Consider the following 20,292-nt stretch of genomic DNA (forward strand, 5'->3'; position numbering starts at 1 on the left):
TTCTTAGTTAGTGTATTGTCTGTCTTGTCTTAATGTTGGTTTAAAATGGAGCAGTGTAACAAAAAATAATTTCCCCCAGGGATCAATAAAGTATTCTGATTCTGATTCTGATTTCATGGTATAGAAAAGGTCGGTACTGGCTTAGTGTTAGAAGGGTTTAATAAATATACATGGTAATAGCACTCAATGTAAAGGTGCATTAATTTAACGTACAAATTATTCATTTATGATTAATAAATAAGGCAAAAGGTTAAAGGTAACATGCTCTTTTCTATTTACTAATGGTATTTTTTATTCTGTATATGTTGTAGCTCTCACGGTGTGTTCACGTACAAAGCTGTTTCATAAAAGGATTGTGAACCATCGGCTTTAGAGACCATCTTTTATACCGGGGATGCTACAGATTCATGCTGATTAGGAGCTGGGTGAGAGGACTGTTAGTCATTTTCTATTGTGAAAGACAAAAGAATTCAAACTTTATTACAGGACTTGAACCCCATGTAAGTTCTCCCCAGCAGTAGTAAATGAACAACTTTTATGAAAACACTTAAAGTTACTCACCAACACACAAAACATTCATCTTTGCTAAATTAGGCTAAATTACAAGCACCGAATTATACTAAAACAGCCGTTTGGGAGCTTTAAGATTTGGCTCTTTTGTGGGAGCTGAAACTTTGAAAAGAGCTCAAACAGGCTGCTGAGAAACTGCTTCATTGGTTTCTATGCGTTTGTCAAAGCAAAAAATAAAATCAAAGAAACTCATACCGTCTGAGAACACTTTCCCTCCTACCCTGGGGGTGGCACTGCCGCCGGGTTCAGAGTTCAGTCAGATAACAATTTCCGGCGAGTTAGCCGGAAGTTGGAGCAATGGCCGACGTGAGAATGGACGATGACCTGTTTGGTAGCATTGTGTTTGCAGAAGAAAGGTGGGTTTAGTGAATAGATGCTGCTTCCTGTAGCAGTCTGAAGCTCAGTTTCGTTGTTTCACAGGTTCCGAGATGAAGGCTACCGGGAAGGTTTTAAGAGGGGGACCCGCCGAGGGCTTCAGGACGGCCGCAGACACGGAGCTAATCACGGGGCCCGGCTGTCCTGCGAGGTGAGGACAGGACCCTTAACTGCGTGATTCAACGTGAACCTCCGGGTGCTCAGAGAGGTTTACTGTCTGTTGTCTCTGACAGATGTCCTTCTATTACGGCTTTGCAATCACGTGGAAATGTGTCCTCCAAAACAACATAGATGGCAAATCAAGGTAGGACCGCCTTAAACACGATCCTCCAGCCGTTCCCGTGCTGCTGTTCATCGCCACAGCTCAGCTAGTACAGGCGCTCTGCGTCTGTGAAACTCTGTGATCGCCATGTTAATCCCGAATAACACAGCACCGTGATGAAGTGCTAGTTACAGAGTGGACTGAAACCTGTTCAGGATCCGTGTATCGGGCTCTGTTGAGCAGGTGTAGTTACAGGAGATAGTTCGCATTGTTTCTCTCTGATGCTGCTGTGAGTGTTAGTGCTCTTTTTAATGCTCCGGAGGCAGTGTGGCAAATGTCAACGCTAGACTCAAATATCCCTAGAAAATACAAAATGCATTTTTTACAGGACAAATCCAAACCTACATGGCCCGATGTGACAAAACGATTCCTCCTAAGCTTAAAAGTAGGTTTTGCCAGTTTGCAATGAATCGTTTGCAGTATAACTGGCAGTGAGTCTGGCACGTTGCTGTGAAGGAGTTTCAGCCTAATCTTTGTAGAACTGTAGAATGAACAGCCTGTTTAAAGTCGTGACAAAGCATCTTAATCTGATTTAAGTCACATTTTGACTAGGCCACTCCAAAACCGTTCAGTGGTGGACTTGCTGCTGTGTTTGGCATTATTTGGCATTGTCCTTTAGGAGTTTCTGGTAGAGAACAGAGTTCAGGCCTCGATTTTTATCCAGGTCCTAAAGCAGCCCCAGCCTGCCACACTACCAACACCATGTTTGACTCGTGTTCTTTTTATGAAATGAAATCATCATTTACAAACTGCGTTTTGTATTTATTTTAAGCATTTACTGCTCCACTCCTTAGGAAAGAAGTTATTTGTTTCACCTGGTCATCACTCTTAGCTGCAGTGTGTGGAATTGTTACAGCTATGTCAATCCAACTTGTGTGCCATCAGAAAGCGTGTGAAAGCACTGGACGCCCTCCTTGGAATGATCCAAAGCTCTCCTCTTGATGATCCGCACTCTCCGAAGCTACAGGATGACATGGGCAAGCTTCGAGCTAAGTTCAGACAGGTACTTGATTTCTTGTTTTAATCGGAGCGGAATGAAGGTTTTTGTGGAGCCAGTGACATGATATGAAATCAGACTTTGCTACTGTCACTCACTGGTTTGTGGATGATCGTTTTAAAGCCTTGAGTCTGAGATTTTGGTTTTTCTCTATTTGGACAAAAAAAGAGGTTTTTTTCTTCTTTTTTTTTTGAATCAGCTAGCTATTGGGCTTGCTAGCTAGCCTGGCTAGCTGCAGTTTGCTGAGCAGTTGCACTGTGCAGTAGGGCTGCTCGATTATGGCAAAAATGATAATCACGATTATTTTCACTGAAATTGAGATCTCGATTATTTGACGATATTTATTTAACCCTTACGACCTACTATAGAACCAAGTCCGCCAGAGCTTATATTACTTTTTTACATGCTGTAGTGCCATTTGTGGGAGCATTTCAAGTTGCTATACAACTGATATAGCCCATATTTTAATAATATGTATGCATTAAGTCCATAGTAACTACATACATTGGGGCGACCGTGGCTCAGGGGGTTGGGACGCGTATCTGTAACCGGAAGGTCGCCGGTTCGATCCCCGGGCTCTCTGTCCTGGTCGTTGTGTCCTTGGGCAAGACACTTCACCTACCGCCTACTGGTGTTGGCCAGAGGGGCCGATGGCGCGACATGGCAGCCTCGCTTCTGTCAGTCTGCCCCAGGGCAGCTGTGGCTACAACTGTAGCTGCCTCCACCAGTGTGTGAATGTGAGAGTGAATGAATAGTGGAATTGTAAAGCGCTTTGGGTGCCTTGAAAAGCGCTATATAAATCCAATCCATTATTATTATTATTATTATTATTATTATTATTATTATTATTATTATTAATTGCAAAAAAAGTGCAATAAACTACAAAAAAATTGAAAATCGTTTTTGGTTTTGTTTACATATATTTCTACTTGGAGAAATTTAAGAGGTTTATCCCTCAAAACTTTAAATACAAAAAAGTTGCAAAAAATAGTTTACAACAACAGGAAATTTATTTTGAGTGCCTTCATAGTTTTATTTATTTTTATATACTGCAGGAAAAACAAAAAACAATCCTATGATGCAAATTTGCAAAGAAAACAGCATCAAAATAAACTACCGTATTTTCACGACCATAAGACGCACTGTACTAAAAGGCGCAGTCTCAGTTATGTGTGCCATTACTGTATTTAACACACACATAAGGCGCACTGGATCATAGGGCGCATACAAGTACCGTATGCGTATTTAAAAATAAAGCGGGAGCAAACCTGAGTTCGGTACCTTACTCACATTTTTATTACCGGTAATCGTCATCATCAACAACACACAAGCATACAAGTGTGCGTATTTAAAAATAAAGCGGGAGCAAACCTGAGTTCGGTACCTTACTCACATTTCTATTACCGGTAATCGTCATCATCAACAACACACAAGCATACAAGTGTGCGTATTTAAAAATAAAGCGGGAGCAAACCTGAGTTCGGTACCTTACTCACATTTTTATTACCGGTAATCGTCATCATCAACAACACACAAGCATACAAGTGTGCGTATTTAAAAATAAAGCGGGAGCAAACCTGAGTTCGGTACCTTACTCACATTTCTATTACCGGTAATCGTCATCATCAACAACACACAAGCATACAAGTGTGCGTATTTAAAAATAAAGCGGGAGCAAAACAAAGTTTGGTACTCACATTTTTATCATCAATCAAACCCATCGAAGTCCTCATCCTCTGTGTCTGAATTGAACAGCTGCGCTAAATCTCCATCAAACATGCCAGGTTCACTTTCTTCACCGTCAGAGTCACTTTCCGTGCCATGCGGCTCCTCGGAAATGATGCCGACTTTTGCGAAAGCTCGAACAACAGTGCCAGCAGACATGTTAGCCCAAGCATCTACAATCCATTGGCAAATTGTGGCGTAACTCGCCCGGCGCTGCCATCCACTCTTGGTGAAACTGTGGTCTCCATCGGTCATCCATCGCTCCCAGGCCGCTCGCAGCCTTACTTTGAACGGGCGGTTCACACCGATGTCCAGCGGTTGGAGTTCCTTTGTCAGGCCTCCCGGAATGACAGCAAGCTCACAGTTCATTTGATTCACTAGTTTTTTCACATCGGCTGTGAGATGGGCACGCATAGAGTCACAGATCAACAGCGATGGTGATGCGTGGAAAAAACCACCTGGTCTCCTTACATACACCTCCCTCAGCCAGTCTTTCATCATTTCCTCATCCATCCAGCCCTTCTCATTTGCCTTAATGATGATTCCTGCTGGAAACTTCTCTTTAGGCAAAGTCTTTCTCTTAAAAATCACCATAGGCGGCAGTTTCTGTCCATTAGCATGGCAGCCAAGCACAACAGTAAAAGAAGACTTTTCGTGCCCCGTTGTGCGTATCGCTACCGTGCTGGTCCCCTGCTTCTCCACAGTGTGACTCACCGGGATGTCGAAAGTGAGCGGCACCTCGTCCATGTTTGTGATGTGGCTGGGCTGGATGGTTTTGTCGCCGATGTGTTTTCTGCAGTAGGAGTGGAGGATGGCCAGCTTTTCCTTATAATCTGCTGGAAGTTGCTGCGCTACCGTAGTCCTGGTCCGGATGGAAAAATGGCACCGTTTCATAAAACGAAAGCACCAAGACGGACCTCCTTGGAAATGTTCAATGTTCATCTCTTCAGCTAGTGAAACTGCTTTTAGCCGAATGGTGACCGTCGAAACGCTTCTCCCGCTCGCTCTTTGCTCGATGATCCACCGCTCGAGTCTTTCCTCCAACTCGGGCCACCTCGCCTTATGTCCGCGGAAACTCAGCTGCGTTTTCTTGACCTGCCGGAGCTCGTTTTCCAGCTTCCTCCATTTGCGAACCATCGATTCGTTAATCTTAAATTCTCTCGCCGCTGCTCGATTTCCATGTTCCTCCGCGTAGCTGATGGCCTTCAGTTTAAACTGTGCTTCGTAAGCGTGTCTCTTTGCCATTTTCAGGGTTGTTAAAACAACGATGTTCCACATAATGCACATACCTGTCCTTTTATACAGGTATGTGCGATTGTCCCGGTATATACGATCAACGCCCACACTTCACCCTTTAACGTTCTCATGGTGTTCTCTACTACATCCGCCTTACAACACATAGGGCGCACCGCGCTATAGGGCGCACCGCACTTTTTGAAGAAAATCTAAGACTTTTAAGTGCGCCTTATGGTCGTGAAAATACGGTATTTCCAGCAGTGCAATTCGACTTCCCAGCATCCCAGCAACTATTCAGAAAAGCATAAAGTCAGACATGACTTATAAAAACACCAGTATAGGCTCTTAAGGCCTACAAGTAAAAAACTACATTTTCTGCGAAAGTGACGTCACTTCCGGTTTAGGGCAGGAAATGGCGGACATGCGATCGTTCGCGCTGACGTCTGTTTCACTGTGGGAAGTGTTACGAACAGCTGATCGGATCGGCAAAGCGTGTTTCTGGAATATTATGTTTTTGTTCCTGCAAGAGCTTTTTATGCAGTTTTTGCAAAGCTATATGTGGAAGGAAACCGTGACCGAGGACAAGCTGATGGCATCAGATGTAAGTACAACTCCTCCGGTTTCATATGCAAAACAAATTATTGCGCTAGCTTACACGGTTCCGGTTCTACAGGGATTTAAAAATAGTTACACAACACGGAGCGTGCTGCTCTGACCGGCTTTAAAGGGTTAACAATGACTTTAAAAAATAATATAACATAGTGTGCAACACCACTGAAGTTTTTTTACCTCTCTTTTCAACCAACGGCAGTCACTCTCCTCTCCAAATAACTTCTGCTTAGCTTTCCGGGCTTCCCTCGGGTCCTCTTAATCAGCGGTCTCCAACCTTTTTTGCGCCACGGACGGTTTATGCCCGACAATATTTTCACGGACCGGCCTTTAAAGTGTCGCGGATAAATGAGGGAGGGGCTAATAATCGGCTCAGTCATTTTTAATGATCGTTGAAAGCCCAGATCGTAATCGTGATTAAAATTCGATAAATTGAGCAGCCCTACTGTGCAGCACAGTTCTTGGTTAATTAAAGATACCTCTGGTGTAGTTTCTCAGCTGTCTCCTCGTTTCCCTCTGTGTGTATAGCAGATGAGGCTACAGTGTCACCTGATTCAGTGTTTTCCATATTTTCTTCACTGCTTTTTTTGTTGCTGCTGTGCAGGTCTGCTCTATGCTCAGTGTCCCAGCTGACTTCAAGGATTACATCAGCGTGACTGAAGGCACTTCATTCTAAGTCTGTCTTGATGGTGAACCAGAGCCGACCCAGCGCCCAGACACAAGGTGGAAGCTGATTTGATGTCAGCCTTGAATGCCCCAGCAGATATGGTCTGCAGTGGATTCATCTGAATGCTGGGAGTGTGAGACAGTGACAATCAGACAAGAATTGTGTGATCTTTGATGATGTAGAAAATGTACTGTCACTACAGACCCAGAAACAGGAATTTGATTGATTGATTTCCTACAAATTGATTTATTGCAGTTTTTTAGTTGACTACAGAACTAAACATCAGGACAGTAAGGCGGTGAAAGTTGTGTCCTTAAACATGTAACATTAGATTTGATGAAATAAATAAGATTATTTTATCTAGATGGTTGCTCTAAGCCCGACCTTCCCAAAGTGTGGCGCCCGCCCCCTAGGGGGGGCCAGAGCCATTGCAGGGGGGGCGCGGTATGAAAAGGGGGGAAAACAACGCTTGGACACTGCCAGCACGGGGCGCCCACACAAACGCAAAGCAGGAGATGAAGCGTCGCTGAATATGTTTCCAAACCAACTTCATTCTAAGACAAAGACTAGAAAATCTGGTGAAGCAAATCTTCCCTTTGGCTTCACCTGCACAGGTGCAGAGGTAGGTCTCCCTGCAGGGTTGGTTTCCGCTGTTCAAATCACAGACAAACAGGATCCCACAGCTGTTTATGTTTTTGAACCCATGTTGCACAGAGAGGCATTTTTTGAAAAATGTATTGATGCAATGTTGAACATTATTACACAGGAAACAACAACAACACATAAAATAATGACACCGTGACGCCTCTGCCTTTGTAAACAGAGGGACAGTAACTGCGTGTAAAACCTACAGACAGTCAGATTAACAGTATTTCGTCTCTCATTCTGCAATTCATCTCATGTAAACAATAACGTGGCCACAGCGTGACGTGAATAAAGGCGCATACCTTTGACGCTGCGTGACCAACTCTGTATTCCTCGTCCACACGGAAACGCAAAAAAGGAGTTTAAAAAAAAATCTCCGTTTTGATTCGAAACATTGTTTACGTGGACGAAACAGCTGCGTGTTCAAAATCACCCGTGTAGGTGCGGACGCAGCGTAAACGAGTTAGTAGTTTATTTTATTACTACCTGTAATTTATTGCTGTTTACTTGTATTTGCTTAACTGTTTACTAAATGTTTGAGGTGTGAAATAAACAGCAATGGAGCAAAATATGGGCGCGTGTGATTGGAGGATGTGTTTGTGCGCGGTTGATGAAGGTGATAAAGTACATTAAGGTGAGGTTTTGAGGGTGGAACATTCTGTTGAGGAAATCGGATGAATTCACAGATAAATTGTACATCAGTGTTAAGATCAGCTTGACCTTCAGTATGTGTTTTTTAATAACTGTTCTTACAGTTTTTGGACCACGGCCTTCACTGAATGAAAGTGCCCGCTGCAGCGTGTCGGTGTCAGCACGCTACAGTTGTTTAGAAAGGAGGAGCATAGAGGGTATGTTACTGAAGTAAATACAGTGGAACCCCGACTTACAAATACCCCATTTAACGAAAAATTCACGTTACGAAGGCACTGAACGGCAATATTTCTGCCCGTGTTACAGCAAAATACCCGCGTAACGAAATCCACTGGCTCTGATTGGCTGAGCCCAGAATGCCTACAATGCCTTCCGAATCATGTGACAACCTCTTGGCTTTCGTACTTGCGCTTCGCTGTTCCACTTGAATCACGTATTGTTGTTGTTTTTTTGTTTTTGTTTTTTAATAAACTTTATTTAACAAACAATGAGTCTACAACATACGAACAGATGAAGTATACAAAACAACAGAACATGTACACACAAAGCCAGGGGAAAAGAAAAAGGTAACAATTATAAGAATACACGCAAAAATTCACATACATACATTGTTTTGAGAGGCTTTTTGTTGGTGGAGTCTGATATTGATTGTATGTACATTTTCACATCCTTAAAATAATGACAGAAATATGGTGTTTTGTTAGTAAACTTACATTTATGGATAAAAAATTCAGCTAAAAGTATTAAGAAATTTATCATAAAAAAACATTTCTCATACTTCTTGGGGAACTTAAAGAAACAGAATAAAACATTTTCCCATCGTAAAGAAAACTCCCTTAAAATATGGACAATAACAAAGCTGCTAAATTCCTTCCAGAATCTCTGTGTAAAAGAACAGCACCAAAAAAGATGTGTCACAGTTTCTGGATGATCCCCACAGAAAGTACAATTAGTATTTATGTCCCTTTTAAATTTTACCATGTAGTGACTGGCTGGATAACATTTATGTAGAATTTTAAAAGAGACTTCTTTCACCTTATTTACAATCAAATATTTATGGGGGACCATCCAGACTGTCTTCCACTTGATATCTGGAACAAATCGGTTCCAATAAGATGTTATATATGGGAGAGAGACGATATCTTCTTGGAATAAACTACGTATTCTCTTATTGCTGTTACCAAGTTCCTGTGAAAAGCAGATTTTTCCTATTGGTGACTCAGCTGGATCAGAGAGAGTGACTGAGGTAGAGATCGAGCTGTCAGTGTTTTTATATAACATTAAAGTCCCTGAGGGTATGGCACCAAGCACCATTGAGAATTCCTGAACATTGATTGGAAAATTATATAGTGCAATAAAGTCGTTGTAAGTAAGTAGTTGTCCCTCTTTATTAACCAGCTGAGCCACCAATAGGATCCCATTTTGGAGCCAAGTTTCCAGGAAAAGTGATTTATTTTTCTATAAAATATCTCTGTTGTTCCAGATGAGGTATTTGTGAGGTGAGAAGTTGTGTTTATAAATGAGGGTCCACGCTAAGAGGACCTGCTTATGGAAGGATGAAAGCTTTACAGGGAGTTTCTCAACATTGTAATTACAATTTAAAATAAAAGTAAAGCCACCAAAACGAGAGAAAATGTGGTATGGTATAAAGTTCCAGATAGAGGTAGGGTTTTAAGAAAATGTTTAGCCCGATTAATTTTGAAAGTGTTGTTTAAAGTAGAAAAGTCTAAGACGTTAAGCCCACCTGATTCGTACTTATTCATCACAACAGTTTTTCTAATATAATGCGTACGGTTTTTCCATATAAAATTAAAGAGCATACGGTCAATATCTTTACTACTTTTCTACGACGTATTGTTGTTGCAGTTAGCAATTAGCCTATAGCCTGTCGTTCACTCAAAAGGCGCGATGGGTGCTTCGACCTACGAAAATCTTCGATTACGAAAGACCCTCGGGAACGAATTCATTTCGTACGTCAGGGTTCTGCTGTACTGTGGGTTATGACTGAATGGACTTTTGAACTGAAATTAATCTTGAGGTGAGTTGATTTGCCTTTTTACCATCACTAAAAGTGGAAATGAAACACTAATGTATGAAGCCTAACTTGCATCATGGCTCTCAGAAACTGACACATGTAGCGCTGTCTCTGCGTCTGGATTTAAGAAATAAGTGCTTCAAGTTTTAAAAACATGTTTAGCGCCTTTTTTCTGTTCGTATGGAACATTCTGTATTGACAGAGGACGGCGCCGGGCTCAATAGTATAAATTAGCCTTTATACATTTAGTGTTTCGTTGTCTTATAATGTAATAGTAATCTGATATGTGTTTGTTAAAGCAGCAAGCAACAGATTAGACATGACATTTACAGAAATATGACAATTAGGTTAAAAACCTACGGACAGGCGTGTGGGGGTGTTAAAACTGTGTGATGTGTGTGAGCATTAGTGCTGTGCAAGTGTCATTTCTATCAAAGTGGAAGGAGGCTGCTCCTCCATCAAAATGCACGAAAACAGTAACTGAAATAAATGCACAGAATCACTATATCTATATGTCTTTCTATTTGTTTGTGGTAAGCCTTGTTTAAGTGGTGATAATTATTCTGAATTTCAGGAGCAATACCACACCTCATACTCTCCCCCCTCTGTCTATCTGTGCCTCATGCACTAAAACCCACTGTTCTCATTTCCGTGGTTCCACAGTGGTACTGGAGGCCAAGGTAATGCCATCCAGAGGAAGAATCTGGTTAGATACCATATTTCTAAGATTTTCAGGGCCGAGTACAATAACCTCAGACCTAGATGACCTCTAAAGCAGGAATTTAGAGGTCATTCATGTCTTTAAGACATTCCTGCAGTTTAACTAATTGCTAAGTGTTACCTGTCTTCGTTGATAGAAGTTGGGTTCATCTGCATAGCAGTGAAATGCTATGCCTTCTGATGATACTGCCTAAGGAAGCATGTATAATGTAAACAGAACTGGTCCTAGCATGGATTAACCTTCCTATGTGAAGATGACTCTCCCTTTACATGAACAACTTGGAGTCTATTATTGGGAGGTGTGATTTAAACCAATGCAGTGCAGTAGCCTTAATACATATAGTTTGCTCTAATGGTCTAAAGTGATGGCTTAAGTAATTGTTTAACTGCTGCCAGCTCGAAGGCCTGCGTTGTGTAGCACACTAAGAGAGACAGGTTGATCATATTTAAGCTTGAAGCATTAATTAATGGCAGAAGTTCTTTGAACAGTTTTGTAGGAATGAGGTCAAAAAGGTACATTTTACTGAAATTACTGAAGTTAACTCAGAAACATCAATTAGAGAGTCTAAATTAATAACCTTTGTAATTAAAGTAAGAAGTTAATGAAGTCATTACTAGTTAACATTAAAGGAATGATTGGCTCAACAAAGCTACAGTTCAGAAGAGAAACCTGGTGTTGTTCTTATTTTCTTCAATCAATGATGAATATTAGGATTTTCTAGCTTTACGGAGGGCTTTTTAAAAAAATACAAAGCAGTAAGCTACTTAGCTCCTGGCTAATTGATGATCTTCTAAATGAGTGAAACCCCGTTTCTGCTGGTGCGCATTAAATAGTGACAACAGGGAAGAGTGCCACAATCTCCACTAAACGGGCTGCCGTGAGTCAGTCTGTGCAGGTAGAGTCACTGCATTGAACTCCCACCTGCACACCTACTCTAGTTACTCTTGCAGTCTGTATGTTTGAATGATTTGGCATGATCCTCATTACATCAGCTGCACACTCCACAGAGGCCCAGAGTTCCTATAGATGTCAAAAATATCTGGAAATGACGTGTTTTTCTTTGGGAAAATAAGACTGAAGGTTACCTAAACAAACTGATTTTTACAGTTTTACATCCTTTATACACTCAGCGCACTCTACAGCCTGGTAACGTGGAAACTTTAAATAAATTGTTACATTTAAGAAAACAGCAGCAGACGGTTTCATAGAAGTGTAATTGGTTATTTTCATGTAACAACAGGACCCAGAGTCCACATTATTATCAGCAGATATATTCACTCTGGGGGAAAACAAGTGAAGGAGACCGTCAGGACCAAGCTGGGTTTCTGAGAAACTTTCTTTCATCACCCCTGTCCTGTACCAGATGTCCTGCTGACCCCCTGAGAGAGACATTATTTTAGAAACATCAGGAAACTGTATCTCATCACAGGAATCCAGAAGGAATCCCGATCTTCACCAGCAGCTCCCTCAGAGGGAGCTCTTCTTCAGATCACCACAGGCCCACTGCAGAAGCTGGACAAACCCAGCACTTTATGAACACTGTGACATTAGGAGGACTCACGTCGTTCTCAGATAAAGCACAGAGTCTCTGAACCTTTACCTAATGATGTTATATTCAGTCTTGTGGAAAGTTCTTCCACAAGTTCTTCGATCTAGTTTTATTTAATGCTATCTTAAAAATCTACGTATCATGTCATATTCACGCAGCCGACACCGTTATATGGATGTATAATCGCTTTGACTTTTTGACTTGAACCTTTTCAGTAAAACAGCTAGAAGCACACCATATAGTAGTTTAGCCTTTGTACTTTTTTCATCAGCTAATTTTGGAGTTACTGCAAATTTATTCCAATATTTTAAAATGTATTCAGCAGATTGAACATAGAGGACTTGTCTGCTGTCACTGGGTGATGCTGAGGGCTGAATCTGAGGGCAGCTCCTGTAATCAAAAAGACAGAAGAATCAGATGTGAAGTTTATCCCTCAAAGCACAAAGAAAGTCTGAGCCTTGCTTGTCTTCACACACTTTAGGATCTGTACAACATTTTATCTTTGGGACATTGGTGCTTTTTAAATGGAGATCTGCAAAGATGAGATGGAGCAGGTTTCCTGGTTCAGTCGTGTTGCTGCATCATGGTTACCTGCAGGCAAACAGAGACAAACATGGCGATATTATCAGTGTTTGAGCTGCTGCCTGAGCTCTGGACAACATATATTAATGCTTGGCATTATTTCTTTCAAATGAAGTAAGCTGTACAGAGTACTGCACATGTAAATGTGTGAAGAATATCTCATTAAGAATAATTCAGATTCATTTTGAAATAAAATATTTGAAACAAACTCACTAAAACTATATACAGAGATCTAAAGAGTCAGTCCTGGAAAATAAAGCCCTCTCACCACCTCCTTCAGCTTATCTGGAGAAGTATCTAGCCTTTTCCAGCCTAGCCAATAGATGTAATCTCTCCAGCATGTCCCAGGTGTATGCTGGGGCCTAGGAAACTAAGAGAAATAACGCTTTTATTCTTCTCAGGTTTGCTGGGAATTGCTTCTTCATTCATGATTCATTCAAATCTTAAGTGTGACCTGCATCCACACTCTGTGCTGAGTTTTGTCTCAATATGCTACAAAATTCCTGATAAGTTAAAGGACAAGTCAGGTCAAATTCAATGCGATCAATTCCATATGACTATGGAACTGGCTTCCAGTAGTCTAATTCCTTGGAATTGTTAGTCTGCCTGCCTATCTATCGGTTCTTGTACTCTCACCCGCAATCAGCTGATTTTGTGAGGAGGAAAATAGTGGCACAGTCTGCAGCGTTGATATGGACCTGGGGCGATTCTAAGATCAGCGCTTTTGGGGGTGCTGAGCACCCAGAGAGCTGCCCAGCCAAGCAAGATAAACTTGACTCGTCACGATGAGACGGCTTCCCCGTCTCTGTCAGTCCCTGCATCCTTAAATGTCTTCAGTTGTCTCCAGTTCTCTCTGACTGTCTCCTTGGTGCATTTAAACCCCTGTTCCTCCCTGTCCTTGTGGTCTGTTTTCTTTGTCTCCATTATCAGTCATCATAATTTTACCATCTCTGTGCAAGTCTGCAAATTTCTTTATTAAATCATAAGATTCTTAAATTCATCAAGTCTCTGGCTGGGTCCTCGTCACAAAACATGACACCACTGTACATTTTAACACTATTTAATCCCACATTCGTGAAAGAAAAACAAAACACTTTTTAAAAGTCTGTAACAAAACCGTCAAATCTGATAAAGGTTATTTAAATGCTGCAAAAGAAGAATGGATTGGAATAAAAAAATACAAATCCTAACCTTAATTACTGGGGGAAATGATGAATGATGCTCAAGAAGTAAACTGACTGCATTTTTTGGATAGAGATTCACTTTTAATGTGTGTGTATAATATAACATAGATACATAAAAAATACACTCCAAAATTAGAAGAGTCCTTGAAATGTACAAATGTACAAAATATTAATAAAAAAATATATAAAAATGGAGGCAACTTTGCCTGTGGTACAATGTATGAAAAGATCTTTACTGCAGATACTTCTATGGCTCTACCGATTTTTTTCTTTTATTTTAACCTATGTCGCCTCACCTTGAGGTTGGCAAATCACTTTTGGTGGTCAACTCTCTCAAGCAGTTTAACAGTTTCTGTTGTGCCTGTCACTGCTCCCTGTCTGTTTTCTTACCTGGTTCTTCCTGACCTTGTACTTTCTCCTCATGTTCCCTCTTTCCTCTCTCCCTCTTTGGACTGACAATCATACACAAATAGATTGTATTCAATTAGATGAAAAAATTACATTAATTTGAAAAAAAAAAAAACTATTAAGATCACTAATACAAAAAGTCCTCTCAGTGTACTTTCAACCAAAAGGCAAATAACCAAACCACATGTACATCTAATAAAAGATATAAATATTGAAACACTGATCCAACATTATCCTTTATTAATGGATCATTTGATCTTACACTTTTACCTGAATGTTGCCCCTGGGTTTAATATGGGCACACATGACAAAATAAGCAGCTTCTCTCACTCCATTTCAAACAGGACAGTGGTAACAACAGCAGGCTACGGACAATCTTAAGTTTTAGATTTTAAATAGGCTGTATACATTTCAATGGGAGTAACAGGACAGTGAAATGTTACTGATTTTACTACAGAGCAGGATGGATTGTAGAGTAGCAAACATCGTCGGCAGTAGCGGTCCTAGCCTGTTTGGTGCCCTGGGCGAACATTCCCTCTGGCGCGCCCCCCCCCCCCACATAAAACGTTGTGTGTGTGTATAAATGTGTGTATAATATTAAGGATTGTACATTAAACATAAAACATAAAACTGTTGTCGGAACCATATTGAATTTCACCAGAGAAACACACACACACACACATATAAAGAGAGAGAGAGTATGCATAGTTGTTAGGAGCTGGGTTCTGGTTATGTGGTGTTTTTGTCTGTATGTGTTTTTTTGGTGCCTACCTTTTTGTATAGGTAGGCGGGGCAGCGAGTCACTGAACCTGGCACACCTGTTACTCATCAGATGCATTCTTCAGAAGTGTTCTTTAGGAGCTACCTGACAGAAGACTAGTGTCAGGGAGTACGGCTGCAGTGACGCGACTCGGCTGACGTCGCAGTTGAATCGCACGGACGAGTGTGGTGGGAAATTTGAAGGTGGACGTTACGGACTGAGTGAATCGATTCGTTTTTGGACTTTGGACTACGGATTAGGATCACGGATAGTGGCAGTTGGCATAAACTGGTATGTGACTGGCTGGAATGGCGTCTCTGGTAGATGAGGATTAGGGCTGCCACGATTAGTCGACTAGTCACGATTACGTCGACTATCAAAATCGTCGACGACTGATTTAATAGTCGACGCGTCGTTTGAAGCTTTGTAAGATCACAAAAGACGCAGGAATGAGTAGTAGGATTTAAGAGTGTAATAACGGACTGAAACAGAAGATGGCAGCACTGCATGTACACTTGCAAATTCCAAAACACAATGGAAGTGCTCCAGGACGCTAGGGGCAGTGTTGAGCTCGATTTGCAAAATAAACGGCAAGTTTGTCTGTATGGGACGGTCTAGTCTCCGTCGCGCTTCCCAGGTTGCCTAGCAACCATGATACTAACCGCTGGAAACGTGTCATACAACTTTGTTTGACAGAAATGAAGGAGAACATATTTTGTTAATTTGTTTGTTTGTTTGTTTCTACAAGAGCTTTGTGTGATTTGATAAGTATCTGAGGCTGAGACCACAGGACAGTAAAACATGATTGTTGGGCTTCATTTTTGTACTGAACAGTCATAAAATCATCACATTCTCTGTAAGATTAAGCTCAGCTATTGAACGGCGCATATTTTGAAGTAAAGGCTTTAAAACCAAGTTAGTACAAACATGGCTAATGTCACATAACTTTCCCGACATGTGGCCAACAGTAATGTTTTAATGTTCTTCATTATTAAACATTTGCACATAAGTGACATAATATTCAGTACTTACTTCTGAAAGTTTACTCTTCGGCCGCTCCGCTTCCGCCGTTTTTTTTTTCCGGCAAAATTATCCACACCACCACCGCACTATGAAGTCTGGGATATGTTGGGCCATGAAGGCTACACCGACCCATCCTTAAAATTCAGGGAAATTAAGGACGCATTTGAGGGCTGCATTTTGAGCAGCCTTTGAATTGGGACAGCCTTCGTCGTGTCGCTGTGACGTAATCGGCCTTAAAATGCGGCCTTTAAGGCTGCAAACCCTGAATTGGGATACAGCCCAAATCCGGTCATTGGTACTTCCTGGCTTGTGTAGTAGTTACTAGGTAACAAAAGCTCAACACTGCCCCTAGCATCCTGGAGCACTTCCGTTTTGTTTTGGAGTTTGCATGTGTTTTGGAGTTTGTACGTGCTTTGTCTCTAGGGGCCACCATAAAAATGCCACCTTTTTCAGAAACATCCAACTAATATATTTCAGCTAAATCACAAGGGGAAAGAATTGCAACTTCAGTTGGAGCTTGTGAAAAGATCTTCTTCCTTGCAGGGAATTTCTTCCTCCCACTGTGATCCCACTTGAGGTTGTCCTATCCAGTGCTGGGTGTCTCTTCATGCTTTTGGACACTCTCTCCACCAATATCCTACTTCTTCACAATTATTATAGATAGTAAACATCTTCGTTAAGGCTAGAGAGCTCCCTGATTTCTTTCGGGTCCATATTCCTTGTCATGATATTTGCTGTTGATGCATGATGCGCTCGTTTGGAGGCAGCCCCCACATTGCTGGAACTGGTGGGTTTGGCTGCTGTTGCTGCTGTGCTAAGGCTGCTGGTACTGTCTGCTGTATTTCAGCCTTCAGATCCCTAGATGCTACCAATATTTATCCAGACCTTGCCTTTGTGTTGGCGGCTTCCATGTTCTTCTCTGCAATCTGACGTTTCAGCATCTCTTCTGTCAATTTTTCGATTTCCTTGCAATGTTGATCCTGTCTTTGACACATCTACAGTCTTTGGATTGCTTCTACCAACAGTTGTTTCAATTGGTCAGTTTCCCTCTGTAACTGCTAAAAACTCCTGGAGTTGCTTTAATGTAGTTTCTTCATCTTTCCTCTTTAGCTGAGGTGCGGCCTCTGCAGCTGCTGGTCCAGTCTAAGTTTCTTTTACACTCTGTGTTGGATGATTCTGCATCTCCGCTTCTTTCAACATCTGGTACTTGAAAAACTCTTCGAGCGGTCTCATATTTCTGGGACCATAAATGCCATTTTACTTTCTTATTTAAGTCTGACTATTGTGGTTCAAATTCCCAGCTTACTTTCAATTTGTTTTGTCTTGATGTTACAATCAATCTAAATATACCCTATATATTTTGGTGTTTATGTATTTATTTTGTTTGTAATTAGTTACTTAGTTACTTATTTCAGCTTCAGTTATTTTATTGTTCTTATTTTCAATTTCTTTTATTACTCAAAAAAATATTCTTTTTTAAAAATTGTTTGTTTTTATCTATGATTTATTATTACTCTGGTCTTTATGTTAATCAGTCAATTGATTTTCTTTGTATTCTTTTAAATCCTCAAACTATATTTCTTATTTATTTTAATCTATTAATTAATTATTCTTACATTATTTGATTTATTCCATCTATTATCAGTTCCATCTGCGTCCACCACGGGCTGGGGAGTGATCTGCAGTGTCACCCTCCTTCCACCAGGTGGAGCCAGATATCATCCATCCATCCATCTTCTTCTGCTTTATCCGAGGCCGGGTCGCGGGGACAGCACCCTAAGCAGAGAAGCCCAGACCTCCCTCTCCCCAGCCACCTCCTCCAGCTTATCCGGGGGAATACCAAGGCGTTCCCAGGCCAGCCGAGAGATATAATCTCTCCAACGTGTCCTGGGTCTGCCCCGGGGCCTCCTCCCGGTGGGACATGCCTGGAACACCTCACCCAGGAGGCGCCCAGGGGGCATCCTTGTCAGATGCCCGAACCACCTCAGCTGGCTCCTTTCGATGTGGAGGGATGGTGGAACTTCTCACCCTATCTCTAAGGGAGAGGCCAGCCACCCTTCGGAGGAAGCTCATTTCCGCCGCTTGTATTCACAATCTCGTTCTTTCGGTCACTACCCACAGCTTGTGGCCATAGGTGAGGGTAGGGACGTAGATCGACCGTTAAATTGAGAGCTTCGCTTTTACACTCAACTCCCTCTTCACCATGACGGACCGGTGCAGCGTCCGCATCACTGCGACCGCAGCACCAGTCAGTCTTTCGATCTCCGGCTTCCTTCTCCCATCACTCGTGAACAAGACCCCAAGATACTTGAACTCCTCCACTTGGGGCAGGAACTCATCCAAGTGGATGCCTAGCCAGATATCACTTATTCTTAATCCTACCACTAGTTGGCACTAATTTATATATTTTATAAATTTTTTTAGCTGTAATACCGTCTTTTGCACACATAGTGTTGCACTCTGTTGAATAGACCCGTGGTTACTAGTTCTTCTTCACTTTTACTCAACCAACAAAGAACAACGACAAACAAAAGACATACATTTACCTCACTTTGCTGCTTTTATGGGAAGCACGATATCCAGTGTTGGGGAGTAATGGAATACATACGTATTTAAAATACAAAATATAAGTACCGTATTTCCCGGACTACAAAGCGCACCTGAATATTAGCCGCACAAGCTAAAATCGGGGGAAAATCCTGTTTTGCACATACATTAGCCGCACCTGACTAAAAGCCGCAGGTGTTTCAATGTTGACTTCTCATATGTAAGAGAATATGCACAAAGGGAATTGTCAGGAAAGAGATGGCTGTTTGGAGACATCACTTTTATTAATATTTTGAAAAACAAGTTATGGGTACATATTTGCATAACTTTTTAGGTATATGTACAAGTACTGGTAATTACAAGTACGAAACATGTACTGTGCTTCATAAATGAGTAACAAATGTAGTACATAACAATAACCTACAGCACACCAGAAAAATAGATCCGGGCTACCTTTTAGGCTCAGGTGCAGTGACACGGCTTTAACAAGAAGAAAAGTCAGTCATTCACCATCTTTCTCTTCTTCCTGCGCACTGAAACCACCAAAGTCCTCTCCTCCAGTGTCGGATACAAACAGGCTCAGGATGGCTTCGTCATCCACTCTCCGCTTCTCTCCTTCGTTGTCACTTTCAAAACCAAAGAAATCCTCGTTGTCAGTGTCAGAGTCGAACACCCTCAGAAGGGCCGTGGCGGTGTCCTCCTCTCCATCATGCAGCAGTCCAGCCCTTCAAATCCGTTGGTGATCGTGGATGTTTTCACACTTTTCCACGCTGTCAGAATCCACCGGTGGAGTTGAGCATAACTTGCTTTTCGCAAGTTTATCGCCACTCGTCATCCACGCCTCCCGCTGAACGCGTAGCGCTACTTTGAAGTTTGTTTTTCGCCCTACTTCGTATGGCACTACGTTGCCTGGTGGACGGATATGTGACCAACATACCACTCTTGAACCCCGATTCTTGCATGCAGAGAAGTATATAAACACAGTGAGTTAAAAAGGTGACTGAAGAAGAAACACTCAGAGCATCGTAGGAATCCCCCAGCAGCCTAGACCTATTGCAGAGCCAGAGGGTCCAAACCCCATCGCCATTTGGGCCAGAGCCCAAGGGTCCTGAGCTCGCCCATGCCACCGGAGCTGTGGGTTTCTGAGCCAGCACCATCTGTGCTGCCAGAGCCCGAGGGATGTATTCAGTTTGGTCCTGCTTCATCTCGTTCTGCTCTGTCTGTGCCAGAAGGTCATCCCTTCCGTCACGGCAAACCGCCTGAGGAGTTCCGTCTCTTTCGCTGCCGCTGGCCACTTGCAAGACTGCCTGAGGTGTCCCATTGCCCAGAGTCTCCGTCACTGGCCGTGTCTCCTCTGTCGTTGGCTTTCAGAGTTTCTCCATCTTTGCCATCAGCCTCTTGGTCCACCATTTAATCTTTACCTCCACTCACTTCCTCTTCTTTATTTCCAAAGTCATCCTACAGCTACTATCTCATGCTGCCTAGCTACAGTCTCCCCTGACATCACCCCACCCCATGCAGTCTCCCATCTCTTTCCGATTGCACCTTCTGTACAAGATGTAGTTCACCTGTGTGCATCATCCTCCACTTTTACAAGTCACACTATTTTCTTCCCTCTTCTTGAAGTACATGTTCACCACAGCCATTTCTATCCCATCACTATCTGACTTTCTATAGTTCTCCCCT

General features: G+C 42.1%; 1 protein-coding gene across 1 annotated transcript; it reads left to right on the forward strand.

Annotated features, from left to right (window-relative positions):
- The first annotated feature begins 831 nt into the window (after positions 1-831).
- On the forward strand, positions 832-7,720 carry lto1 (LTO1 maturation factor of ABCE1). The gene is made up of 5 exons (XM_085463849.1): positions 832-926; positions 991-1,096; positions 1,179-1,249; positions 2,153-2,270; positions 6,439-7,720. Exons 1-5 carry the CDS (start codon positions 868-870, stop codon positions 6,508-6,510), a joined length of 426 nt encoding a protein of 141 aa, XP_085319975.1. The 5' UTR covers positions 832-867; the 3' UTR covers positions 6,511-7,720.
- Positions 7,721-20,292: the final 12,572 nt, after the last annotated feature.

Source organism: Copadichromis virginalis, linkage group LG1, assembly GCF_057382275.1.
Source record: "Copadichromis virginalis isolate Kocher_CV1m ecotype Utaka linkage group LG1, C_Virginalis_male_GT1.1, whole genome shotgun sequence".
NCBI classification, from domain to species: domain Eukaryota; kingdom Metazoa; phylum Chordata; class Actinopteri; order Cichliformes; family Cichlidae; genus Copadichromis; species Copadichromis virginalis.

What these genes read in the sequence shown, in the direction of transcription:
- lto1 (XM_085463849.1), top strand. Translation starts at nt 868, where the DNA reads ATGGCCGACGTGAGAATGGACGATGACCTGTTTGGTAGCATTGTGTTT. An exon ending in ATTGTGTTTGCAGAAGAAAG is followed by an intron (nt 927 to 990) that starts GTGGGTTTAGTG and finishes GTTGTTTCACAG; the next exon opens with GTTCCGAGATGAAGGCTACC. An exon ending in AACATAGATGGCAAATCAAG is followed by an intron (nt 1,250 to 2,152) that starts GTAGGACCGCCT and finishes GTGTGCCATCAG; the next exon opens with AAAGCGTGTGAAAGCACTGG.